The sequence below is a fragment of the Sapajus apella genome, unplaced genomic scaffold (assembly GCF_009761245.1).
Source record: "Sapajus apella isolate SASKATOON/1434 unplaced genomic scaffold, GSC_monkey_1.0 scaffold23, whole genome shotgun sequence".
Classification (NCBI taxonomy): Eukaryota; Metazoa; Chordata; class Mammalia; order Primates; family Cebidae; genus Sapajus; species Sapajus apella.
The window spans coordinates 32,918,557-32,946,370 of NW_022436963.1; the positions used below are offsets into that span (position 1 = coordinate 32,918,557).

General features: G+C 39.7%; 1 protein-coding gene across 4 annotated transcripts in view; it reads left to right on the forward strand.

Moving 5' to 3' along the window:
- The first annotated feature begins 4,704 nt into the window (after positions 1-4,704).
- Positions 4,705-27,814, forward strand: part of GRM7 (glutamate metabotropic receptor 7) — an 878,927-nt gene continuing 855,817 nt past the window's right edge. For all 4 annotated transcript variants that reach the window (XM_032289679.1, XM_032289680.1, XM_032289681.1 and 1 more), the window contains exon 1: positions 4,705-5,551. In XM_032289679.1, the coding sequence (XP_032145570.1) occupies positions 5,030-5,551 (522 nt within the window). In that variant the 5' untranslated portion in view covers positions 4,705-5,029. The remainder of the gene's footprint in view (positions 5,552-27,814) is intronic.

A 27,814-nucleotide genomic window follows, 5' to 3' on the forward strand; every position in this document is an offset into this window, starting at 1 on the left:
AAAACTATACTTTTCACCTTCCTGGGCCTCCATTTTCTGATCTATAAAATAGCAATAATAAAAATGATATATATCAAATCAGGTTATCTTGAGAATTGATATATATAATGCCTGGTACCCTGTAAGTACATGAAAAAATGTGAACTTTTGGTAATATTCATTATTCATATAAAACGTATAACATTCATGTAAATGTATTTGTATCCTATTTATTAATAATATAAATACTTTTAGTAACACCTAGCATGAATTTGGCTGCAAGTTATAGAAAACTCAACTAATACTTGCCTATGCAATGAGCAGATTTCTTGGCTTATGTAACTGGAAATCAAAAGAGGAAGCATTGGGGTTGATTTGGTCTAGTGGTGCAGGGAAGCTCTGTGTATGGAACTCATCTTCATGCAACTAGTGAAATAACTACAATAATCCTGGGTCTCATATCTACACACAATACTGTCAGAGGCAAGAAGTGCTTTCAGAAAGCCCCAGCAAGCCTTTCCCTAGACGTTGCTGGCTTGAATTCCTAAATGAACTACCAGAAAGAAAGAAAGGGTTACCAGTCGGAATCAATTTCAATCCACCCATTGCAGGATCTGTGGAGTGAATTTGTCTGCACAATACCAAGGTTTCTTAACAAATGGGATCAGAAAATGGATGAACGGATGCTAGTTAAGTGACAGAAGGTATCTATTACAGTAGATAAAGCAAAAAAGTATAACAGATGAAAATGGAATAGTCTCTGTCGCCAAGGTAAAGTGAACTTCCATTCAAAAGTATAATAAAATGTGAGATTGTGTTTTGAAAAGTTACAGATGAAGATTATATAAGGATAGAGGAGCCAAAGCGCATTAGCAGCCATAGCAGAAGTAGCAGTGGTTAAGGAAGACACACTTGTATGTTAAAAATTGAATTTAAATAAATATAGCGTGAACTGGAAGTGGAAACATTATTTCCTGCAGAAAATGTTGAAGAGTAGAACATCTTCAGGCAGCAGAACAACAAAGAAAATAAGTAAAAGTAAGATGATCAAGAAAATAAAAGAATATGAAGTAAGACTGAGTCCTTAAGTTTAGTTATTTTTTCTTAACGCCTGAGTGAGGACAGATTGATTACTAAATAGAACCAAGCCTGTGAACACATTTCATGGCTTACAATCTTTGTGCCTAAAACTAGGGATTCTCCTCCAATTAAATCTGACATCAGAACAATGACTGGCCCTGTTTTACATAAACCCATCTTACACAGAGATTTTCAATCCATATAATCTCAGAAAACATAACAAAACAAAAATGCTGTGTTCCTTATCAAGTGCCAGACCCTATGCCATGGCAAAAGGTATAAATACAAATTATAAATTATATGTAGGAGATATGTAGTGATTTTGCAAGCTTAGCATCATTTTCCAGTTTCTCTGGTAACAGAGTTCTCTTTCCATGTAGCTTAAGTGGTGGTGGTACCTGGCTAGAAAATAGTTCTATGCTTCTGAGCTCTTTGAACCAGCCTATGGGCATGGCCACAGTTGTTGAACCCTCAGTGAGCATTGGACTCAGGAAATTTGACCAATCAAAACTTTACCTGAGAGTTAATCAAGATTTTTAAGGTTAGAATATTTTAACCCTGCACGTTTTTTAAAAAACAAAATTTCTTCAAAATCTACTAATTATCTTTAAGTTCTAGAAACTGTCTATAGGAACTAAGAGGGAAGTGATTTATCGGTCAGCATTCCTGCTCTTCCCACTTTAAGTTTTGGTCACTGTCAAATAAAGGCAGTAGAGAATGGCAAAGCTAGTTCTGAATCATTCAACACATGAGTACTTCTTAGGCACAAAACATCATTTGAAACATGGTCCCGATAAAAAGATAAATAATACCCAGCCCTTACCCTCAAGGATCTTACAACTTGGCAAGGGAAATAAGACATGCACTCAGATGATGGTAATAAAGGAAAGATAATGATCGCTGCCAGATGTTTGGGGAGAAGGAGCAGAGCAAAGAGAGAAGGCAGAATAAGGCAGCATTCAACAGTCAGCCAAGAAATATTTATTGAGCAATCATTGGATGGGAAATGAAAACGGAAGCACAGATCATGAAGTGAGACATGTGCAGGTGAAAAACCAAGTGACATTACTTGTTACTCCAATTCTCCAAATATTTTTGTCACCGAGTTTGTAATAAATAGGCTGGAATTAAAAATGAAATAAGGATGTAATAGTATCTGTCAAAGACAGCCCTAGGTACTAATGCTTAAATACTAGGATCCTAATACATGTGTTCCCAAGTATGCCTCTCTATTGCTTTATTTGTATCTTCTTCCAAATGAGTTGATGCTGCCCTAATAGAATATCTGTTCAGCCATCTCACCTTTTTGATCTTGGGTATTAGAACAGGTGAATTAGAAGAGGATCCTTTTGGCTTCAAACAGAAAGGAAGTGCTATATAATTTTAAAAGTCCAGAGGCAATTCTTAAAGCATGCCTGGATCAAGGAATGCAAATGTTTTAATTAAGCCTCAATCTCTCTCCCATTTTTTGTCTATCTCTATCTCTATGTATCTCTCTCTCTCTTAGTTTGGGGTTCAAATATCTCCCTGTTCTTGTGGAATCCTCTGGCACAGCTTCGGGCTTATCTTCTCACAGTTCCACGACATGCAAGAAGGAGCAGGGACCATCATGGCATATGGTAAATCAACCTGTGCATTTACGTAGCAAGGCATTGAGTCTGAAGGTGATTCATAGGCACATTGTACACAGAGTAGCTTTGCATATTAATTACAGCACTGTTTTCTGGAAGGTGACACAAAATATCTTGTTTTGACAAAATCAGAATAGCACAACAATTTTCCAAAAAAGAAACAAAGTATTTTGTAGAAGGGGCCCCTTTTTTATCTGACTTAAACAGAGATTGCCCACATGATACCCCTATGCCTCCATCCTGGCTGCCCCAGCAAAAGTCCAGGGATCATCCCTGAATGGCTCTGATTGGACTTACTGCCCATCCTGGAACTTCACTACAGCCAGAAGGATCTGATGTTCTGATCAGCCAAGACTTGATTACAGGGAGTGGGATCAATTCTCCTGAAACCATAAACATTTAAACAAGCAAGAGGGACACATCCAAAAAGAAATTGATGGGATGTCCCTGACAGGAAAAAAGAATAGATACTGAATAAGAAAAAAAATCATTCTATACCAAGAAATCTTCATCGTGTTCTTTGGATATACAAAAACTGGTCTACACATACTACAATAGAAAATATTGGCCTAAAAAGAGCACCATGGCCAAAGGGACATGACCTATTTTAACAGATGATTTGAGAGTTAAAAGATAACTTGGAGAGCATCCAATTCAATCTCATCATTTTCCAGATGGGGAAACTAAAACCCAGACAGAGGAACAGAAGTGCTGAGAGCACACAACTATTTGGTGGCAGAGACAACCAACTACGTGCCTTTTCACTTTTTTTTTTCCTCCCTACAATGATAGGTTTCTTCATTACATCATCAACAGAAATAAAAAGTATAGTCTTGCTTCTCGTTTTCTTTCCACCCTAATGTCTGTATAATATGATTTTGCCGCACTCCAACAGAAAGCCTCAGCAAGATTTGGTTTAACTTCCTCAAGTCCACTCCCATCCCCAAGGACAGAGACAATCACTCTCCTTGTATTAGAAGTACAGCCACTTGTTGCTTTAATAGGCCAAATGTATCTGGACCTGCAGGAGGAGGCACCTTTCATAAAGAGCTTCTCAATTGCACTGCAGCCTGTTCTGGCATCCTGACATTGTCCCTAAACCCCAGCCAGTGAAAGAGAAAGGCATTCCCAATCTACGGGGACACTTCTGCCTGCCCCCTCTTTGTTGTTCCTGCCATCATCTCTTTCCTGCAGTTCCTTGCAGGCAAAAACTGTCACCAGGTGCACCAGATACATTTCTAGAAACAGGAGGGAGTCTTACATCTGTCAGTACTAGAGAAGAAAATATGCTCTGTGGAGTTCTCAGTTGTTCCATCTCTGCAAAGAAGAAAAGAGAAGGGATGCGTCCAAGGTTTCCGACACAGAAGTGCTGGGGAAGCGCATCAGTTCATGGAGCTCTGCACGGAAGACCAAGGATGCATTCCCATGCCTGGTGTCTCCTCTTGGCTTCTGTTTCCTTGTAGCCAAGCTCAGCGCCTGGCACTGGAGACCCCTTTGGGTAAAGCGTGTTTAAGTCATGAATCAGGCTCTTGTGTGTATGTGCGGCTTTCTTAGCAAAAACTAGCACAGGCAGCTCAGGAGTAGAGCCTAGCTAGGGTCTTCCTGCGCCCCTCCCTCACTGGCTTCTCTGCCTCTCCCTCAGGTTCTCCCAAAGCTAAGAGCCTAGGCTCCGGATCTAGGGTTTGGAAGCAGTCAGCCCGATGTCCTCGCCCTATCCGGTGGCTGATGACACCCATGCCCAGAACGTGGGTGTGGGTGCAGGCAGGCAAGAGGCTTCCACAGTGAGTTGGGGGCGAGAGCCCAGCTCGCAATCCCTAGATTCCCTGGGAACCACGAAACTCCCATTCCGAGGAAACCTCCCCCCATTCCCCAGCCGCCCACCCATTCCCCCCCCTTACCTCAGCACGCAGCCCCTCCCTGCGTGATGATGCAAACCAGTGGGGAGGGCTGGCGCTGGGAAGGGTGGGGAGAGAAGCAGAGCCATCGAGGGAGGGAGGGAGTGGGAGGAGGAGGAGAGGGAGCCGAACGACCATTTAAAGCGATAGCAATCCCTGCCCTCTCCCCAGTGCTGGGCTGTTGGAGAGAGCGAGCTGCACGCTGGTGAGCGCGAGCGCTGCGCGCCCGGCCGGCGAACCAGAGAGAGCGAGGCGCCCCAGGCTGGCAGGCGCCTCAGGACCCCTCACCCTCTCCAGTCGCCCCTCCCCGGATTCCCCCACCCTTCGTGCCTGGAGGATCCCCTGGGCTTTCCCGGAGGAGCTCGCCCAGAGGGGCTCAGACCTCGGTGAGCCCACCACCTTCCCCTCCATCACCGCCGCCGCCACCGCAGCAGCCGGAGCAGCATGGTCCAGCTGAGGAAGCTGCTCCGCGTCCTGACTTTGATGAAGTTCCCCTGCTGCGTGCTGGAGGTGCTACTGTGTGCGCTGGCGGCGGCGGCGGCGCGCGGCCAGGAGATGTACGCCCCGCACTCAATCCGGATCGAGGGGGATGTCACCCTTGGGGGGCTGTTCCCCGTGCACGCCAAGGGTCCCAGCGGAGTGCCCTGCGGTGACATCAAGAGGGAGAATGGGATCCACAGGCTGGAAGCGATGCTCTACGCCCTGGACCAGATCAACAGTGATCCCAACCTACTGCCCAACGTGACGCTGGGCGCGCGGATCCTGGACACTTGTTCCAGGGACACTTACGCGCTCGAACAGTCGCTCACTTTCGTCCAGGCGCTCATCCAGAAGGACACCTCCGACGTGCGCTGCACCAACGGTGAACCCCCGGTTTTCGTCAAGCCGGAGAAAGTAGTTGGAGTGATTGGGGCTTCGGGGAGTTCGGTCTCCATCATGGTAGCCAACATCCTGAGGCTCTTCCAGGTAGGGGGGCGCTCCCTCTGGGGCGGAGCACACCGTGGCTACCTGCGCTCTTAACCCTAAAAGCTCCCTTGGACTCTCGTGGTTCGGGTCAGGTCAGCCTTAGCTCATTTCCACCCTGGAGATCCTGCCGAATCCCTCCCACCCCGCCCAAGGAGATACCTTCCCTGCTTGGTTTATTTCCCTTCCATCTCTCCCCTGTCCACGCTCCACTCCATCCGGCTTGACATCTTGGATTTATGGCCCCATTTACAAGAAGCAATCTGCGAAAAACAAGGCGATGATTTAAATGGGTTTGCATTAGAGTGAAATATGGTCCGAAAACAGGCTTGTGAAAGTGCCAGGTTCCTAGGAGAGCTAGTTAAGAGGAATGGAATAGGAAAGATGAGAAGATGCCTGGAAACTGGGCATTTCCCAACTCCCCAGCTTCCCACCACCCCCAAGCCAGCCTGCAAACCTGCACTCCCCTGGAAAATTTGGAGACGACCTTAAGGAGGCACTTCTTAAATCGAGGGCTTGGTCTTAACCTAGAAGTGGATATTAAGTCCCCATCTCCCTTGGGTTGATTTCCAGACCTGTAGCCAGCCTCCGCAAGAGCCCAGGTCTTGAGGTGCTGCGACCTTCCTCAGGTGGAGAGATGCTGCCCGCAGACGTGACCCTCAGTTGGTTTGCTCCGGGCAATTTTTTGCACCGTCTAAATTGCATTTGCAATCCGGCCACTGGCCGGAGCTGGGCGATCAGCTTTCCACTCCTGCCACTTCAGACCTCAGCCCAGAGATGAGCTCATGCTAACTGCTAAACAAATAGCTCTCCCTGCCTCCTCCCTCCGCCCCCCTCACCCACCACCTCCCCGATGCAGACCCCAAGCCAAATTCTCTGTTTGGAGGAGGATTCCCAGAGCAAGGCATGAAGGCGCCCGTTGGGAGGCAGAGAGGTGCGTGGAGCAGGGCCCCCTGGTCCTCCCGCTCCTGTGCCGGAGGGCGACTAAGAAAAAATGGGAGGAAGGCGGATCGGGGCGCTGAGTGGTGGGTTCTACCGCAGTGTTCTCTTGCCTCCTGCTCCCGCAGCCTCTGCCCCATGGCTCCCGATCTGCATTGGGTAGGAATGTGTGGCTTTGGGGTTTGGAAATTGAGTTTCAGGATCTCTGTGATTATAGGTTCCCTCCTCTGTGTCTCCCTATATGTGCATCGCTCTCTCTTTCTCTGTCTCCTTTGCTGCTTTTTTCCCCTCTCTTTCAATCTTTGCCTCCTTTTCCCCTCTGTCTTCACTCCCAAGTTCTTGGTTCATCTCAGTATTAACATGACCCTTTCCCAAAGCCTAGCGGCTCTCTCCCTGCCTGGTGGTACCCAAACCCAGCTAATCTCTTCCGCAGATGTACACGTTCATCCTGGCAAGTTTATGCTCCTCATATGTAGAGAACCGGCCCTTCTCAAGTGCTTTCCGGAAAGGTGTTGGGCTTCAGAAAGGGACTCTGTGAGACCCAGGGCTGTCACCACATCACATCCAGGAGTGTGAAGTTTGCATTCAGGAGAGAGGAGTGCTCATCCTAGGCTGCCACTTGCATGGCCCCTCTGATCCTCTGAGCATCCCTGACACTTTCTGAGTGCTATCATGGAGGTCCTTAAAGGTTTGCAAACCCAAAAGTGCCTTGGGGCTAGCCATCACTCTGAGTTCCTTGCTTTAAGGAAGAACTTGATTTGTAGCCGAAACCCAGAGTGCTTCCTTCATCTTTGAGCTTAAAGCTAGACAAGTTGAGGTAGCAGTGCAGTGGGAGAGGGTAAGGTCAGAGACATTACCTGAGAACCACTGGGGCTGGGGGAAGCTACAGTGTTTTCCCTGTTAGCCCCTGGGGTTAAAGGCACAAAATGTTTTGTTTAGAATTTTAAAATTATTTTGCTGCCTGTTTCTTTACTCACCATGGGCAGTACTGCAGATTAGTCTGTCTCTGCCTAAAAAAAGAGTGAAATGTTAAAGTCAAGAAAGGGATAGCAGATGAGGCTGAGGGACTGTGTTTGCTGAAAAAAGATTCCAGGGGGAGCTGATTCCTCCTGTTGTGTGAACCTGAAGCAACTAGCAGGGAACAAGGAGGGGGAGTGCTGACCTTACACTAATTTCCCCATTCCCTGAACTGAGTAGAAAGGAACCCAATGCTAGCGTTAGCATTCTGGCTTGGGACTAAAACCATTCAAAGAAAACACAGTCATTTTCCTCTAATTTGCAAATTGCAGCTATTCATGCTGGATTGAAGAGCTGAGGAAAAAAGAGCCTCCAGTTTTCACCTGCATTTACTGAGAAGAGGCTGGTAGTCTGAGGAATGCACCAACTTGTAGCTTACCATGCATGCAAGCTAGATAAAACAGTTGGTTGGTTTGTGTCCTGGTTAATCACTACTAGTGTTAGAATCTGCATTTCGTATACCAACAGTCTCTTCCAGTAGCCCTTTTGGCATGTGATCTTAGAAGCTCCTGCCATGTAATTCCAGTCCCCACTTTTCCAGTTTCCATAAGCCGGCAAAATGAGTATGGAGAATAATGGTACACATACCTATTGTTCAAAGGCACTCTTAGAGGGAGAAAAAAAGGACATAGTGAATCTTCTCTGGGATTCCAAGGTTCAGTTCAATTAAGATTGTCCTATATAAAAGAAACTCCTCCAAATGATTGAATTCCTAGCTTTCCAGTGAGTTTTCTTTTTTCCTTTGGTCCCGGCAGGTTGCTGTAGGGATCATGCCAAACGGATCACTTGAGATATACATTTGTAGTAAATTAAGCCTGTAGGCTAGGAGAAGGAATACTTAGGGACTTAAATGGGGATGCTGAGCACTGCAGGGAAAGAGGGAGAAATGAGATGGTAATAGATGTAACAAATGCTGCTGCCACCAGCAAAGCCAGGAATGAAGTTCTTCCCTGAAAATTTGGACCTGGGCAAGAATGACTACTGAGATATAAATAGTGTCTATGACTTTGAATTTTCATGGGCATGCTGGTATACCAGATTGAAGATATGAGCTTAGCAAGTCCTCTTCCTCTCCTCTCTTTACACACTGAGTCGGTTAGTAAATGACATGTCTGAGGACAGGAATCATATCCAGTGGGTCTTCAAATCAATCCAGAAATTTGAGGCTAATGAAATTAGTGTGTGGCCAGGGATCTGCCAACTAGAATTAAATCACTGCAACTGCCCTGCAATGTATTTTCAGCCTCAAAGAAACATCAGGGAGGAATTTCTGGAGATTTGTTCCGAGCTTGTACAAAATAATACTCTCCTAATGCTAAGAAAGATTAAATATAAATTAATATTGACTATAAGTAATGTATTTTTTTTAAATCATCACAAAGGTGGGATGGCTTAAAGTGGAGAGGTTATATAATATGGTAACCATTAGATAAATCTTCTCTGACCACTGTTTTATGGGCAGTAAGTAAGATATATTATAGCAGAAAGTAATGGGAACATTTTTATTCAAGGCTTCTCAGTTATTGACTTGAGAGCAAACACTCCAAGAGTATAAATTACTCTTGCTACATCCTGACTCTAAATGAATAATATGTCATGTGTAGTGACATAGTCTAAGCTGTAGATTTGGAATTGAATGGCATCTGATTCAGGAGGATGTTTTTTTTTTTTTTCTCCCAAAGGAAGTAGATGGAAAAAGTGGTCAACTCTACCCTTGTTGGAAAATAATGCAAATCTAAGTCTGTGGACCTTGTACCATAAATGAAATACTTTAGTGAATGTATCAATGTTTTCCTTCTGTTAATTGAAGCTTGAATGTAATATCAAACTTTTGGGATAACATTTTATACATAAATACCTAGATTTTTTTTTCCTTTTTTCTCTCTCCATCTTATGAAATCCTGTAGAGCTGAGCACATAGGTGGTGTGGTATTACTACAGTGGTGAAATTTGTTAAAAAAACAACTTTAACCTACACTTTTTATAATTTCATAAGTATAGGTGTCATTGCCATTTGGAATAGTCTCTATAACAATCCCTGCCTCCACATTTACTGTGTTTTAGGAAATTTACCTAACAGATGGTGAGTGGGAAATTTTTAAAGGGGCATTTTTAAAAAGAGCAGAGGGAAGGAATGAAGACATGCACATATTATATTTGAAGATATCTCCATGTGTATTTCGTGTATACATATCCGTCCAATTATGTCTTTGGGCATTTTTCTCTTTAAGAATAATTGGAACAATGAATATATTTACTTCAACTTCATAAATATTTAGAGATTAACAAATTACAAGTGTTCTATTTCCTACGTATATACAGGTTGTATCATAGATTTAAAAGACCACACTTGGAATATACAATGTGTTCTCATTTTAATCCTGCCATTAACTGGCTAAGTTACCCTAAATAAATCTCTTAATTTTAATAGGCCTCATTTTCTTTATTTGTTTTTTCTTTTTTCTTTAAAAATGTAGTTTCTAAAAGTCTGTAATCTTTTTTGTTTAGCTTGGAAAAAAACTTGCTCTTGTCAAAACTGTCTTTTCATTTCCAGCTCCCACTTTGAACTTTTGGGTGAGTTTGTGGGAATTTTAAAATATATTTTCATACAGCTATCTTGGTCATTACTAGTCCAGTTAATTTCCTATATTCAGACTACTTCTGTATTATTTTACAGTTTGCTTCTCAATCATATATATCAAGGCTACTGATAGGGAAAATGATCTCACAGGTCAGCTTACTGCATGATCATAAGGCACAAGGCAGGGGGTGATAATTGTGGAATTTACAGTAGCAGCAAGCTATAGTTTTCATATCTCCATGTCCTATTCCCTTCCATCTGGCAAAAATATTAGACCTTTTTCTCCCAAAACTGAGAAATGATGACATCCCACCTATCTTTCTGGCCCCAGGGATGAGGTATCTGTCCCAGGTCAAGCAAAGCAGGTGATTGGTTCCTTTGTAGTTCATTTGCCCTCATCTAGGCCAATTAGAATCTTCCTCAAGATGTTTCTCTCAGAGATAAATGGGAACATTATCTCCTCTCCCTGGAATTTCTAAGCTGGGGAGATGTGATTCTGTGGCTCCCAGTGGCCATCCTGTATGAGGAGAGGCTTGCTATAGCATAAAGTCAAGTAGATGTGAGCAGGGCTGAGTGGTGGGAGACAGGGCGAGCCCTGCTGATATTCTGGAACTCCTATATTCAACTATATCTGAATCTAGATGTGTCTGTGAGTTTCTAGGACATGTTATTTTCTGAAACACATTTCTTTTTACTATTTTGAGTTTGATTTTAGCCATGTGCAGTTGAAAGCATTATAGCAAAAACAGCCGATTTTCTACATTAATGTAAGGCTCACTGACTGGCATTCATTCAGTGAAAAATCATATTGTAGCTGACACTTTCTTTACTTTAAACATAATTCTTTTAGCCCAGCTTTGGGACATTCAAAACTCGATGTCCTTCTCTTCCCAACATTTACTGTAATTGCTTTCAGCCTTTGTGATGACATCTTCTCTATCTCGATGCAGTTGAGAGAGAAGGTGGACATTTCTGATGTAAACTGCAGGATATATAGGTCTCCTATCTGAAAGCTTTGGAACCATATTTGGTCCCTTTCATTAAAGTAAATTTTTTTGTTGAAATCCCCAGGGCACAGAAACATTTCCATGGCATAATGGAATATAAAGTACATTAAACTCCTGGTTCACTCTACAGTAAGCAACAAGCCTTACTCTGCCTCTTGTCCCCTTTTACATTAATTAGGCAATTAAAAACAGCTGCAAATATATTTCCTAATCACTAAAATGCACATATGATCTCTATGTAAAATGACATTTATGCAACATATAGTCAGACCGGTTAATTAATGGACCTTTTGTGAATTGGCATAGTCAATATATACTTTTTCTGCACTTAAAAAATCAAAACAATAAAACCTATGTACAGGTAAATATATGTCTGAAAGAGTATTGAGTCAGCTTTCTTCGTATTATATTTCCATGTTTGACAAGCAACCTGCTTTCAACTATATTGATGACTAAATGTTTTTTGAATTACATTATTAGATTATAAAGTCGAAAACTAAATAGATGAAATTTCAGTGATATAGGATACATATCACATTTATGCAAACAGACTTTCTAATCTTTTTTCAATAAAAGTAGTAGTAACCATAATAATAATTTGAGTCCTTACTATGAATCACTGAGCCATGTGCTAAAAGTATTTCATTTAGTTTTCATAGTAGTCTTGCAATGCTCATATTCTCATCCCTATTGTTGAGCTAAGGAAACTGATTCTCATAGCCCAAAGTCACATAGCTGGTAAGTGGCAAAGCCTGGATTCAAACTTAGATTCGTCCGAAAACATCCAGGTTGTTAATCACTATGTACACTGCTCAATTGTTGTACAAATGCATAAATGCTTAAAGTAATTATAGATTTTTCTATCCTAAATGTATAGTGGTTTAAAGATGTCACAGTTGCTGATTGTTTAAACATATCTATTTACAGAAATATATGCTTTATTTTAGTCCTAAAACAAGACTAATTCTGTAGGCCCATAGAATTTTGAGCACACAAACCCTTATCTCCAAGTGAAAAATGCTTGTTCTCCATTATGCAAAAAGTAGCCCCGAATGCAGGCAATAAATATACTGTAGACTTTTCATTCAAATAAATGAGAAAAGATGTTTCTTCTTGTCTTGATTCAGTACCCACCATTATGGATTATGATGGCTCTTCCTAAACTTTATTTCATTCACTCCACTCTTTCTACAAACCTCAAGTGGGGAGATCCATCATTCAGATATATGTGCAAAGTGAGAGGGCTGTATTAATACAATTGATGAAAGTCAAGTTGTAGAGCTCAGGAAGTACATCCTAATAAATGCAACATTAATGTTTGTGTGGGCCTTGGAGGAAAGGGTAGGAGAGTTTTCAGTTTAATGGATTATTTTTCCTCTTGCTGTAAAAGAGCTGCAGCTTAATAGTCTTATAATTGGTCATTTGCAGAATTCTCCATCTTTGAGTGTTGCGCTTTTGCCATTCCACAGCTGCTGACTCTTTCTTTTATTCTTGATAGATGGTAGCAAGAAGTCACTTAAAGGGTTCAGTGTAGTGTTCTGCATTATAGTTTAAATAAAAATATTTCCATTTTTAAATTGCTCTTTAAGCATTTTTCTCATGTTTTAAACTTGACTATGTTCTGAAGGTGTTAGCTCATCCACTTACTGCCTGTCGGACATGGATCAAAAAAGTACCACATTTTTCACCAATTTTCTTATCTTTGGAATGGGTACAATAAAAATGTACCTGTCTAATAGAGTAATTGCAAGGATTTCATGAAATAAGCATGGAAATATTTTAGCACTGAGATTAGCATGTTTAATAAATTTAAAAGCTGTGTTTAAGTTACTAAGTGGTCATTGTCAATATTCCTTAAATAATCATTATTTGCTAAGTTTGAATTTTGCTGTGAAATTACCATAGTAGTTATGCTGGATTACACTCTCCTCTGTTTCTTCTGCTACACTGAAAATTTACACACACACACACACACACACACACACACACAGAGAGAGAGAGAGAGAGAGAGCAAAAGAGAGAACAGTGAGAGAGACAGAGGGAGATGGAGAGTGAGAGACACACACACACACACACACACACACACACACACACACACACACAGAACATTTTGGTGATGTTACTCAGTGGAATGAGAATTTTTATAGAACTGATTAAAGCAAATCATGAATTTCGTGGACTTAAGATAACAGAAAGGCTAAGAGCAGTGGAAATCTGGCAGCCTAACGCTTGAATTCCATTGCAGACTCCCTCTATCTGCAGAGCCTTGGGAAAGTTACGTATACTTTTATAAGCTTTACTCCTTTATTCCTTATCTATATTTTTTCCTAGAAATATTTATTAAGCACCTTCCATGTGAACTTTTCTAGGTGCTTGGACACACCTGTATAAAAGTAAAAGCTTTCTCTCTCTCCTTTCCTCTTCCTTTTCTTCTTCTCCCTCTCCTCTCTCCCTTCTCCCCTCTCTCCTCCCTCCTCTATCTCTCAGCTTACACTCTCATGTGTGAAAACAGATGGATGTTATAAATACATCCTATGGCATGTTACAAGTTGGTGAACATTATGGGATAAGGAAGAGAATGTGGAACTTGCTGAAGATTGTTAGTTTGATAGTGCTAAGGGCTATAAATGTGGCCTGTACTTTTAAGTAGAGTAATAGGGTAGACTTGATGTGGTCACAATTGAGCAAAGACTTGAAGTGAGGGAATTGGTACAGTGGATTTACGGGAAGACCACTCCCTGGGAGTAGGAATGACCAGTGCCAAAACTCCAAGGCAAGCATGGGCCTGGCATGTTGGAGGAGTAGTGTAGAGGCTACTGTGGCTCAGTAGGGTCAATGAGGAGGGACAGCAGGAGGTCTTGAGGTCAGAGATGCGATGGGGCTAGTTTGTGCAGGGCAATCACAGGCATTTCATCATTTACTCTAAATGTAGACAGCCAGAGGTAGGATTTTAGCAGAGGTATGAGATGGGCTTTCTCTTGTTTGAAAAGGATAACACTCTCAGTAGTATTGAGGGTAAGGGCAAAAAGTAGAATCATACTACTCTAGGGAGAACAGATAGGAGGCATTTCCAGGTAAGATCGATGGTTTGGTGGCTTGAGCTTCTAAGAAGGGAAACATTTTGAAGGTTGAAACAGGATTTCTAGGTAGATAGAATGTGGGATGTGAAAGAAAGAACGGGATCAAGGGTTAATCCAAGATTTGGGGTCTGAGCAACCAGAAAGGTGAGATTATTACCATCTGAAATGGAAAAGATTGAGGCGGAACAGGGTTGAGGGTTAAGGATCAGCTTTGGAGACAGAAGGTCCCAGAAGTCTGCACATCTGAAGGAAAGTCTAAACTAGAGATACATTGTGTAAAATAGATGTATTAGGAATAATCTGAAAGTGTTATTTTCAAGATTAAATGAGGAAGTGGAATTAGCACTGTAGGTTCTAAAAACACTTATTAATTAGTGAAAAATAATTACCTGAAATGAAAATTATGTACTTTGCTTCTGCAGTAAAACTGAACAAAATGATATCTCATTATTTCAATAATATTTGTGACATGGTTATTCTAGTCAGACACCGTAGCTACAAACATTTAGAAGAAATGTTTCTGTTTCCTGCATTTCTCTCTGATGTTGTAACTGCAACCATATTTTGTAAGGTATAAGTTCATTATGGTAGGGTGGCTCTTTAATGAGAATCTATTCTGAACTACTTAGTTAATGTAATAGCATGCTATTTATTATTATTATTTTATGCTTTTCATTAAACTTAGTTGTGAATTTGTCATCAATGATACACATGATGAAATTTAGGCAGTTACACAGGTATTTAAGAAAAAAAGGGCTTATCTTAAAATATGCATATGCATGCTTACTTTGAACAATTTCACCAGATGTTTCATATATTTCCTTGACTTTTAAAATTAAAAATATGACTGGGGAAATTTTATTTTATAGGTTTTCAGCTCCCGTTAGGTATTTGGAAACCATTAAACAGCTTTTGTGGTTTAACCAAAATTCCGTTCCCTTTTCATTAGGCTACCAGATATTGGTCCAAGCATGTATTTATAATAAAAATGCATGACCGTGTTGTCTCGATACATCTATAATTTTATTTTGATACTATCATTATGTAAGCTGTATTTTAATTGTCATTATAACATGTTTTACATCAACACATTTCTAGTGCTCAGGGGAAAAGTGGTATGTAGTGAATTTTATTAAAATATGGCTTCTGAAGAAGGAAACAGAGGGTAATTGTGTAATTCTGTATTTACCATAATTAAGTTCAGTGGAGTTGGCATAATAAAATTAAGATTAAAAAAATCCCCAAACCATTGAGGCACCATAGCTTGCTCTCCTCCATCCTTTTGCACATCAAAGAACACAGAGGTGGCATTTTTCTGTATAGAAAACAAGAAAAAAAAAACAGGCCAGTAAATGAATGATAGGGATGAGAAGACTGAAACTATGGAAAGAAACATGGAAACAAAATATTACTTTTGGATTTTGGAGGTGGGGAAGATCCACTAGTTTGTATGCCTTCCTGGGACCACAATTTCTTTAACAGTTAAGCTAAAGGTCAAAAATGCTATCCCTCCATCCTCATGAGGAGGGCCATACTTATACTCTAATCACAGCACCCTGTTTCATTGAGAAGATGATCACAAACACTGTATTATATGAGGCAAAGTACATTGTTTTGACATGATTGCTGTTTCCTCAACTGCCACTCTCCAAGCTTGTATGCTCATATTCTCCCCCTCTCACTCTTTTTCTGTCTTGATCTCAGTCTCTCTCTTTCATGGACTTACACGGAGTCTGGAGTGAAAGAATGGCTTATGGAAAAAGATCATTGTAATTTTTGTTTTTTTGGATGACAGAGTCCTGATAGATCATGCCCTGGAGTGCAGTGGTGTGATCTCATCTCACTGCAATCTCCACTTCCTGGGTTCCAGGGATTCACCCATCTCAGTCTCCCGAGTAGCTGGGTTTCAGGCACCCACCACCATGCCCGGCTAATTTTTTGTATTTTTTAGTAGAGATGGGGTTTTAACCGTATTTGCCAGACTGGTCCCGAACTCCCGACCTGAGGTAATCCACCAGCCTTGGCCTCCCAAAGTGACGGGATTACAGGTGTGAGCCACCGTGGCCGACAGTAATTTTTGTATCTATGAAAAGCAATATAGCATAATGATCAAGAATGCAGGTGCTGAACATAGTTCAAATTCCTGCTTTCCACTTTCCAACCACGTGAGCTTGAGCAATCATCTGATTATCAGGGCCTCCCTATCCCAAATGGTGAAATAATGATAACAATAGATCTGTCTGCATAGGCCTGTTTTCAGGGTTAAATAAAGGTCTTACTAATAGAATGCCTACAGCACAGTGAGGCCTATTATTTATTATTAATATTATTAGTGTCAGTATTTTCAGCATGCCTGGTGCCATCTTTCCTAGCCTTCTTCCATTATCCCCAAACTCCCGTTCCTGTCACGCACCCTGTACAAGGGTGGGGTTGTCACAGACTTTTACCTGTGCTGGTATCTGACCCCTAGTCATCGCTGAGGCTGGGCCAGTTCTTGGCATTCATTGCTGTGCATTGAAGCAATCCCTGGTTGGAGAAGGGAAGTTGGATGTTAAGGCAAAGCAGGGTCAAAGAGAGATAATTTTCTCTCTTTTTTACCTCATGGATTGAGCCAAGTATTCACACATCAGAAGGAGAATCAGGCAATGGGCAAAATGCTTAATTACATAGTTTATTAATTGACACCAAGCCGGAGAGACTGAATTTTAACTCCTTTCCAGCATATACTGACTGGGGAACTTAAGTGTTTACTGTAGCCTCTCTAAGCCTGTGTCTACCTCTGAAAGAAAGAAACAATAATATTAGGACATAGGACGTACTGCATACTGTTGTGAAGAATGAATGAGGAAATCCTTCTAAAGCACTAGGCACACGTTTGGCATACAGTAAGTGCTCAATAAACGTTAGCTGCCATTACTGCTTCCACTATTTGTATTATTATTAAGTAGTTGAACAAGCCTGAGGTCCTTCCTTTTCTTAAATTTCACATGATCTTTTGGACAGTTTACATTTATTAGGTGTCATTTATATGGAAAACCTCAGGAGCCCAGAAGTCTTTCACTGTACCCCCAGTCAGAGCCAGCTCTAGGCAGGCCACATAAATACCACCACTAGCACCATCATCATTGCCATCATCATCAATCAACTAGTCATATTCAGTACTTTCTGTGTGCCAGATACCAAGCTTGTCCTTGTATTTGGATTGCATCATTTTCTTTTTTTTTTTTTTTTTTTTGAGACAGAGTCTTTCTGTTTTGACATGCTGGCGTGCAATGGCACAATCCCAGCTCATTGCTACCTCTGTATACCAGGTTAAAGTGATTCTCCTGCCTCACCCTCCCAAGTAGCTGGGATTACAGGTGTGCACCACCACATCCAGCTAATTTTTATATTTTTAGTAGAGATGGGGTTTCACCATGTTGGCCAGGATGGTCTCGTTCTCTTCAACTCGTGATCCGCCCACCTTGGCCTCCCAAAGGATGAATCATTTTCTTCTCCCACTCAGGTAGGAAAAATTCTTAACATTTTACTGATAAAGACCCTGAGGTGTTGACAGGATAAGCAACTTGACCCTTAGTGAGAGAGATGGAGCTAGGATATTCGAACCCCTGTCTCTCTGACTTTATAAGCCCTTAAATGTTATTACGCTACATCCTGGTAAGAAAATCTTCTTTCAGCCACTCCTGTAAGAGTAGAGAAGATTCTTGCTCTCCATATCTTTCTATAGCCTATGACACCCTAGTCTCAGTACTAGGAGGTAGTGAAGGGGACCGTTTCTAAGACTATTCAAGGAAAACTTACTCCTTTCAACCCTTCCTGAATCAACTAATATTTTATTTCCTTTTTAAGAATCCCCACATGTTCCTTTTTGCTAGTTACCTTGACCTTTTGTTATTCTTACATTCTGCACATGAGTCATCCACTCTATTTAAAGTTAATTTATTTGAGGTCAAGTGTGGGGTCTTACTCATCCTGAAGTACAATTATCCTCTATAGCATCTATCTCTACGCTTTACATCTTGCAGGACTTCTGCAAATATTTATTTGAGTTTTGATGAATTGTGCTCATCAACAGTACATTAAAAGTTATGCAGAAAATACTTCCTCCTAAGGGAAACATTCTAACTAAAATTGTAGCTGTTTTTAAAATAGGATCACAGAGGTCTTGGTTCTGCAGACTTTTTTTTATGATTAGATATTTCATATGTATTGATATTTTAATATGTATTGATGAACCTGATGATATAGTTTGGCTGTGTCCCCATCTAAATCTCATGTTGAATTATAATAATCCACATGTGTCAAGGGTGGGGCCAGGTTGAGGTAAATTGAATCATGGGGGTGGGTTCCCCCATAAGGTTCTCATGGTAGAGAATAAATCTCCTGAGATCTGATGGTTTTATAAATGAGAGTTCCCCTGCACAAGCTCTTGCCTGATATCATGTAAGGCATGTCTTTGTTCTTCATTCGCCTTCCTCCAGGTGTGAGGCCTCCCCAGCCATGCGAAACTGTGAATGTGTTAAACCTATTTTCTTTGTAAATTATCCAGTCTTGAGTATGTCTTCATTAGCAGCATGAGTACAGACTAATCAACTGAGTTTTCTTCTTCAATGCTACGAAGTTTCATTTGCTTATAATTTAGTTTATTCATTATGTTGTTAACTTATCCATTTAAAAAGGTATCATTTGATCATGTCAGAGGTATAGTATGGAGGGGAGGTACATTTTAGAACCATAAATTGGTTTTCTAGAAAAGTAACATAAAGAACTGGAGTTCTCCCATATTTCTGTAAAACTCATTAATTGTCATATTTTTATAATTTTATTCATTCAGGAGGTACAAAGGTATCTTAAAAGGGTTTAATCTCAATTTGTTCATCTTTCTCTCCTCAGTCTTGATGGGAAGCTATTAGGATGAATGGAAGAAAGTTATTATGGCATGACTAGGCACGGTGGCTCACGCCTGTAATTACAGCATTTTGGGAGGCCAAGGCAAGTAGATAACCTAAGGTCAGGAGTTCAAAACTGACCTGGCCAACATGGCAAAACCCCATCTCTACGGGGCATGGTAGCAGGCACCTCTAATCCCAGCTACTTAGGAGGCTGAGGCATGAGAATCTCTTGAACCTGTGAGACAGAGGTTGCAATGAGCCGAGATCTTGCCACTGCACTCCAGCCTGGGTGACAGAGCAAGGCTACATATCACAAAAAAAAAAAAAAAAAAAAAAAAAAAAAAGAAAGAAAGTTATCATGCATAAATCAAAGGTTACTGGGTAGGTATCATGGCCTTGGGCTTTTCTGCTTGTTTATTTCTCCCCTTTTAATATTAGCTAATGCGTTGAGTGCTTTCTGGGTACAAGACACTTTGCTGGCTGCAGCAAATGGATTGTTTCCTCCAAATTTTTTGAGAGTCATACAGTGAAAATGCATGTTATTATGAGCCCCACATCGCACACATGGAGCAGAGCCTTTGAAGTGCATATATACTCATGTTAAAACATGATGAAGGTGGAACTTGAACTCAGGTCCATGTGACTGACAAGTTAGAGGTCTTTATGACTAATTTTTTTTTTTTTTTTTTCAGACGGAATCTTGCTCTGTCACTCAGGCTAGAGTGCAGTGGTGCTATCTGGGCTCACTTCAACCTCCACCTCCTGAGTTCAAGCCATTCTCGTGCCTCAGCCTCCTGAGTAGCTGGGATTACAAGTGTCCACCACCACCCCCAGCTAATTTTTGTATTTTTAGCAGAGATGGGGGTTCATCATGTTGGCCAGGCCTATCTCAAATTTTTGACCTCAGGTGATCCACCCACCTCAGCCTCCCAAAGTGCTAGGATTATAGGTGAGAACCGTCACACCTGGCCTACCAATAAATTAAAGTTGTGTGACCCTATGAGAGCGAATTAGGTAGCTTCTCTAATTTAGTCAGCTCTTTTTAATTAAGTTTTTGTCTGGCTACAAGCTTACAGGAGGTGAGGAGTGTGGGGAGGAATTTCAGCCAATTGAATGGAATTTTCCTCAATATGGATGAGGGCAATTTTATGACACCAACAAATCCATTCATTCAAAATATATTGAGTATCTACTATGTGCAAAGACATTTCTCAGCACATGAATCAGGTTAGTGAGCTCCCCTTTCTTAAACTTGCCACAGCAGGCAGAAAAGTCTGGTGCTCATTTGCCTGCTATATGGAGGGATTTGATGCTGGGAGCCTAGCTGGTCCCGCACTGTCAAAACCAAGACAAACTCACATGAGTTCATGGGCACCTCAATGCCAGGATACTGCAGCACAGTTGGATCTATTGTTGACTGGGATTAATGATAAAATAGCTTTGGGTTTGTTATGAAAAGTGGGTATATTCATGGACTTGATGGTTCTATATAGATATGTTGATGCTTCATGTATCATCAGCCTGCAGCTACCTGCCATCTCCTGCTACTCCCACTTCTACATGCCAAGTAAGGGCCTTCTCATCTCGCTTATGGATAAGATTTTAACAATGGCAATGGGGCCTAGCATCACCTAGTAACCACATCACTGACTAAACCAGTGGTTTTTCAAAGTTGCTCTTTGATAGACTCCTGAGGTAGATTGAGATTTGCTTGTAAGAGGAGAAAATGGTGTTCCTTTATAATTCATGGGGAATAAAATAGGCCGCTGGATATAATTTCCTGAATTTAAAAATTTTCATGTAGATGTATATGAACAATTTTAAGCTGAGGATATATACACACATGTATGCCTCCACAGATACACACGCACACACACACACACACCCCTATGTCTTCTGCTAGTAAGTAACAAATAACATTATTAGTAGCTCTGTACACACATATAAGCAGGGAAGTAACTGATCAGATTTGATTCAATAACTTACTTTTTTTTTATGAATTTGTGGTTACAATTCTATCTACAGATACATTTGCTGGAGAAAATATTGCTTCTACCTTCCACAACAAAATTCCATTCATTTAAGTCTAATACAGCATGTTCCAAATGCCTTAGTGCAATTTTAATTTTTAATAGCTTCAGAAGTGTGAAATTACAAACATGTCCCCAAAAAATCATTTGAAAGTTTAATTATTTAAATTTCTCTATGTATTTATATTTGTGTATTTTGAAAAAACTGTATTTAATTGTATTTGTTTGTTTCTTTCCTTCTAATTGAAGATGGCAAACATTGAGTTGAAGACCAAAAAGTTGTAACTAAATATGTGTTACTCAAAATTATCAAAACTAAAAAGGTGACCAAGAAATTGAAATACACATGCACATATGTGAAGGGTGATTTCGTGTGTGTGTGTGTGTGTGTGTGTGTGTGTGTATGATATTTTTTCTTCTGAAGAAATTGATCTTGAAGCTCTACTAAGATTTTAGGGACACCTAGTTTAATGAGCAAATACTTTGTGCCTGGGACTGTTGTATGCACTAGATATTTAAGAGATTAACATAAAATAATAAAAATAATGCAAAAACAACAACACATCCTCTTAGACATGGAAGAAAATTCCACTGGGGAAATGGACCAATACATCACATACTAGTAAAGTAGCAAAGGCTCTTAAACATCGTGGTGCTGAAGAATCACATCCCAGGCATGCTAAGCAGGCAGATTCCAGACCCCTTCTCCTGCTGGACAGGTATAAGGCTCTAGAAACTATATTTTTCTTGAATATTCTCAGGAGATTCTGAGATGGGTGTTTTCAGTTGTCCTCAAACTTTAGTCTGCATCAGATCTGCCTGAAAGTCTTGTTAAAACACACATTGCTGGTCTCCACCTTCAGAGTTTCCGGATTACTAGATTTGCATTTCTGACCAGTTCCCAGGTGTTGCTAATGTCACTGGTCCAATGACCACACTTAAAAAAACTCTTGCTTACAGAAAATACTTTTAGTGCTGGATGTGTGTTTCATAAAAGAGAGGTGTACAGAGAAATACAGGAGTGCAAAGAGCCTCTACCCAAAATTGGCCAAAGGTAATCTAAAAATTAGCTAGATTTTATTGAACCAAGCAAGATTATAAAAACTTTAACTGAATTACCCCATTTAATATTTTCAACAAGATACGTAAGTCCTACTTAATGTCCCCAATTTACAGATAAATTAATTTACCCAAGTCATATAACCAGTAAGTAGCAAAATAAGAATTCAAATCTAGAAAGTCTTATTTCAGAGCCCACTTTTTTTTGCTTACATTATTTTCAATTGAAAAATTAGAATTGTATTACATTTATAGAATGCATTGTGATGTTTCTGATATATGAACACAGTGGAGTGATTAGATCAAGCTAATCACACTTACTTGACATGGTTTTATGGCAATACATTTGAAATGTATTCTCTTAGTTATTTTCAAACATATAATACACTACACCTTTAATTGTTGTGTTTTACTTATTTTGCTTAATCATTCTGCTTATACGGGGTAAAATGTTGTCAGCCAAGGCTTTCTGGAGGAACTGACCTCTGAGTGTAATTAGGAAGATGAGTGGACATAAAAGTATTACTATTTTTTAAAAGATGTTGTGAATAGTATCAAGACTTCTAAAGCAGCCAGACCTCACCACACAGCTACCTCAAGCAAATCTGATGATCAAAGTCTAGAATAGGGAGGTAACTATGGGATGCTAGGAAGAATTCTGGAACCCAAGGTTAGAATTCAGTATCTATTTATAACAACTTTGACTGAAATAATAGAACCCAAATAAAAGTTACTGACCTGACTTTCCTCATGTAACAGTTTGGAGAGTGTTTCTGTTTAATTCAGCTGCTAAGTGGCATCCATAAAGGAATAGGTTCTTTTATCTTTCTGTCCTCTCACCTCTAGTGTGTCACAGTGACCTCCATAGTGGCAAGATGATTACTGAATCTACAGTTGCATTCCCAATGTTTAAGGTGGAAGAAAGGGTATTTAATAGGGGAGCTGCATCTCAATCCTGGAGCAAAGCATTTATCAAATATCATCATCAGACTTTCACTTAGATCTCATTAGCTAGGGCTTTAAACTGGCCACCTTAGTTTTAAGGATATTAGGGATTTGACAATCAGGGTTTTGATAGCAGGAAATGAGGTGAGAGTGGGTTATTAACCAGACAGCTTGCAGAGTCTGCACAGACTTCCTTCCCAGTCTCCTCGACAAATAACCCCAAATTCTACTTTATTTCATACATTTTACTTTGAAGAATAGTGGGGAAAATTACTTATCTGTAAATAGCCTCCTGCAAAGGGTACAATTATATAATTATTCAACCCCCTAGAGAGCCTCTTTCTTCTAAAAACTCTTTGAAAAATGTTCAAGGTTGAGGATATTTTGATCTTAATTTAGTAACTTGTAGTTGATTATCCTGGAATGACATTCTCTTTCTCTGCAGATGTCCTGTTGGGCTTAGAAAATTCTGGAAGAAGTGGACAGAGAATTCTTACGGTTCGCATACAAACAATATGAATCTTTTGGAAGAAAAATTTATTCAGGGACTAAAAGGCTGTTTATGACTGATTTTTTTCCTCTCTCTATATTCTCACAAATTTTCCTTCCCAAAATGCCTTTGAGCAAATCTGTTTGATATCACCCCATTCACTTCTCCTGTCAGAATTCTTTATTACTAAGAATTCTTCAGCATTCCATCTCTCACTCCTCTTTGTCAAAAACGTTTTTCAGGGTCCTTTTTCTTTCTCATCTCATCTTTGGACTCATCTCTTAAACTGAAAAAGGAGATTGCTGCTAAGGCTCCTCCCAAAGCTTGGAGAACTTCCCTTTGAAAAAAAATGTAGAGCTATTAACTTAAAAAGTAAGCAATGCGTGTAATGCTTTTAATAATGTATTAAAAGTCTATTATATTTATTCTAAGTTATAATTCATTATACGTTTATCTCTCAGTTACTCTGTAGTTCAGTTGTACTTCATTGGCTTGTCAATCAGTTTTCTGTTCAGTGATTCAAGAGCCTACCATTTCTCTTATATGCCTGTACATTATCTCAAAAGGGAAAGGAGAGAGGAAATTGCAAGCTCAATTGTAAACTCATTATTCCTCAAATATACATTATGGTTTTTTCTTTTAATTTTTATTTTTAGTTATGTGGTACATGTGCAGGATGTGCTGGTTTGTTATGTAGGTAAACATGTACCATGGTGGTTTGCTGCACCTATCAACCCATCATGTGGGTATTAAGTCCAGCATGCATTGGCCATGTTTCCTAATGCTCTCCTTCCCTCCACCCCACCCCCTGACAGGCCTCAGTGTGTGTTATTCACCTCCCTGTGTCCATGTGTTCTCATTTTTCGGCTCCCATTTATAAATGAGAACATGTGGTGTTTGCTTTTCTATTCCTGCGTTAGTTTGATAAGGATGATGGCTTCCAGCTTCATCCATGTCCCTGCAAAGAACCTGATACTGTTCGTTTTATGGCTGCATAGTATTTGATGGTTTATATGTACCACATTTTCTTTATTCAGTCTATTGTTGATAGGCATTGGGTCTAACATCCAGAATCTACAAGGAACTCAAACAAATTTACAGGAAAAAATACCTAATTAAAAATGGGCAAAGGACACAAACAGATGCTTCTCAAAAGAAGATATTTATGCAGCTAACAAACATGAAAAAAGCTCAACATCACTGATCATTAGAGAAATGCAAATTAAATGTGCATTCTTATAAAATTTCTGGTAGCATTCTGTGGGCCACTAAGCAGTAATGTGGCCATACCTAGATGCGTGGAGGTGGGGAAATACTATCCTAGGCATCCTTATCACAACACCTCTACAATCTGGGGGGGCTAAAAATGTTTAGTCAATAGGTGGTCATTTCTACCACAATTATCAATTAGTCTCAGGCAATTGAATTGTGTGTGTGTGTGTGTGTGTGTGTGTGTATTAGTGTGAGCTGAAACTTGAAGAAGTCCACCTTACAAAATGTATCTAAATCCAATTACTGTTCACTGTTTATTTTTTCCAGTTGAAGATGATTACTGTTTTCCTTCATCCTCTACCTCACATCCACCTTAGTATCAGTGTGGTAAAAACTGAAGGAAGTTATTCCAAGGTCTCCAATGCTTTAAAAGGTTTAGCATACCCAGAGTCAACAGTTTTACTTTGTACAACTTTTACCAATTCCAAATGATGAATCTGGAAAATTAACACGGAAAAAAAGGCTGATTTTCTTTTTCACAAATACTGAGTCATGGTGCAGGGTAATTGGAAAATTAGGGAAATCTAAAGCTTCTTGTTGAAAATTAAGATACTTTTAATTATAAAAGTAGCATAAACTCATTGTGGAAACTACAAAAATTAAAAAAGATATAAAGGAAAAAGTATAACCCAGGCATGGTAGCATTCACCTGTAGCCTCAGTTTCTCCAGAGCCTAAGGCTGGATCTGCTTGAGCCCGCGAGTTCCAGGCTGCTCTGGGCTATAGTTGTACCACTGCCCTCCAGCCTGGGCAATACAACAAGACCCTGTCTCCAATATATATATCTATATATATAAATAAAAAGTATAAATAACTTTAAATCCCATTATCCCATTTCCAGTAAATGATCTTCATAACATTCTTGAAATATTTTTTTGTTTGCAGGGGTACACATAAACGTAATACAAGCAAATATATGATACTATTAATTATTAGACCAAATCATAATAATGTTTTATATGAGTTTTTACTTATTAGTATATACTAAGCATAATTCCATGTCATTTAATAAGACTATATCGCAAATTTAAGTAGTTCGGCAGCTTTCATTATTTATGTAACCAGCTTCTTACCACTCAAAATTTAGGTTTATCTCTCTCTTTTCTTTGGCAGTACAAAAAATGAGAAAAACATTCTTGTTCATATGCCTTTCTGCATTTATACAATTCCTTAGAATGACTTTTTAGAAATTAAATGGCCACTTTTCAATTTGGGTACATATTGACATATGGCCTTACAGAACAGTTGCACTACCTTACCCTCCTATCAGCAATTTAACATCATGTGTAGCTTCTCACACTCTCTCCTGTACCAGCGTTATCCATTTATTTCATTTGTGCCACTCTGATGAGTAAAACATGAGACCTACGTGATTCTAACTATATTCTTTTGGTTAATAAGAGTGAGATTAAACTTATTTTAATATATTTATTGGCTCTTTGTATTTCTTCTTTTGTGACTTTAGGACCTTTTTCCATTTTCTCATATTGATTTACGGTAACTTTTTATATATTAAAGTGTTTATTGTTTTGTTATATTGTTTTCAATGTAATTTTTCTTTTTTGATTTATAAATTACAATCTCACGTTTATAGAAATTCTTCAATGTTGTCCAGTCTATTACAAAACACTTTAATAATGCAGACACAGGGAGAAATCATTAGTCACTTTCTTACCTTTTATAATTAATGTATTTCCTTTGCCAGTATGTGAATATAACTCCCTATTTTATATTATGGTTGGAATAATTTATTCCCTCTGAAAGGGATTATAGCCTCTATGAAGCTGTAAAGTGGGATTTTATAGGGCACATAGAATATACAGGAAAAATGAAAGGCCATAAATCACAGTCCATTGGTGATTGCTTTATTTATAAAGATGGCATTTTAGGTTGTATACTTGTCATCTGATAAGCATCATTAATTTTGTTGGCATTAGCAAAAACAGTCTAGGAAATCTTCATAGCAAGAAGTGAGTGGTTATGGGAGCAGGAAATAGCCTCTGTCTCCTCCAGAATAGCAAGGACTTTAAACCATGAGGATCCTGCTTATAGGGTCTCGATCCAGTCAGCTCACCCAGCATGTGTTGTCAAGTAGGGAAAGTAGATTTAAGAAGTCTGAGAAGTTATCCTTGGTCTCCTCTGGAAATGAGCAGAAAAGTACTGTGTAGGGCAGAGACGGCCAACACAAGATCTGGAGACTTGGAGCTCCCCTACAGTCCTTAAAGTCAGTCTGAGACAAAATGTCCATATATATTATATTGATGACAGTATCAGTGAATGACATTTAGTCCTCTAAAATTCCAACATGTTTTTGCAGTGTGCCATCCATTGGTAAATGGCCAAAGCCATTTGACAGATCTATTCAGTACAATGAATGAATCTGGCACTCACATTTTGTAAAACTGAAATTATATCCATTTGTCATGAACAGTGGCTACTTGTTCTGTTTTATTTGCCCAGGTAGAACTAGATGACTTTGCAGGCAGTGAGATGTTACCACATTTGACCCCTGGAGCTGTCTACAAATGGAAGGAGCTGCTTCATCAGGTAGTTAGTTCCTTGTCATTGGAAGTATTAAGTAGGTTTGTATAACCAGCAAGTTAAAAAGCCTATTTATTATTTCTGTGATATTGTACACACTAGGACAGTCAGGTTAGTATAAAGAATTCCTCACAATGTAGTAGGACAGTTTTAAATATTTTTATTTGATTAGACACAATCTTATAGTTATAAAAAACATCACCATTTTGACCATTTAAATATGGCTTTATTTTCTCTTGTAACCTAACTGTGTAGTCTTGGGCAAGTCACACAGGTTTTATTTATTCATTCATTCAGTCAGTCAGTCACTCAGTCATTCATTCCAAGAAGGAGTCTTGCTCTGTCTCCCAGGCTGGAGTGCAGTGTCACGATCTCAACTCACTGCAGCTCTCGCCTTTGGGTTCAGGCAATTCT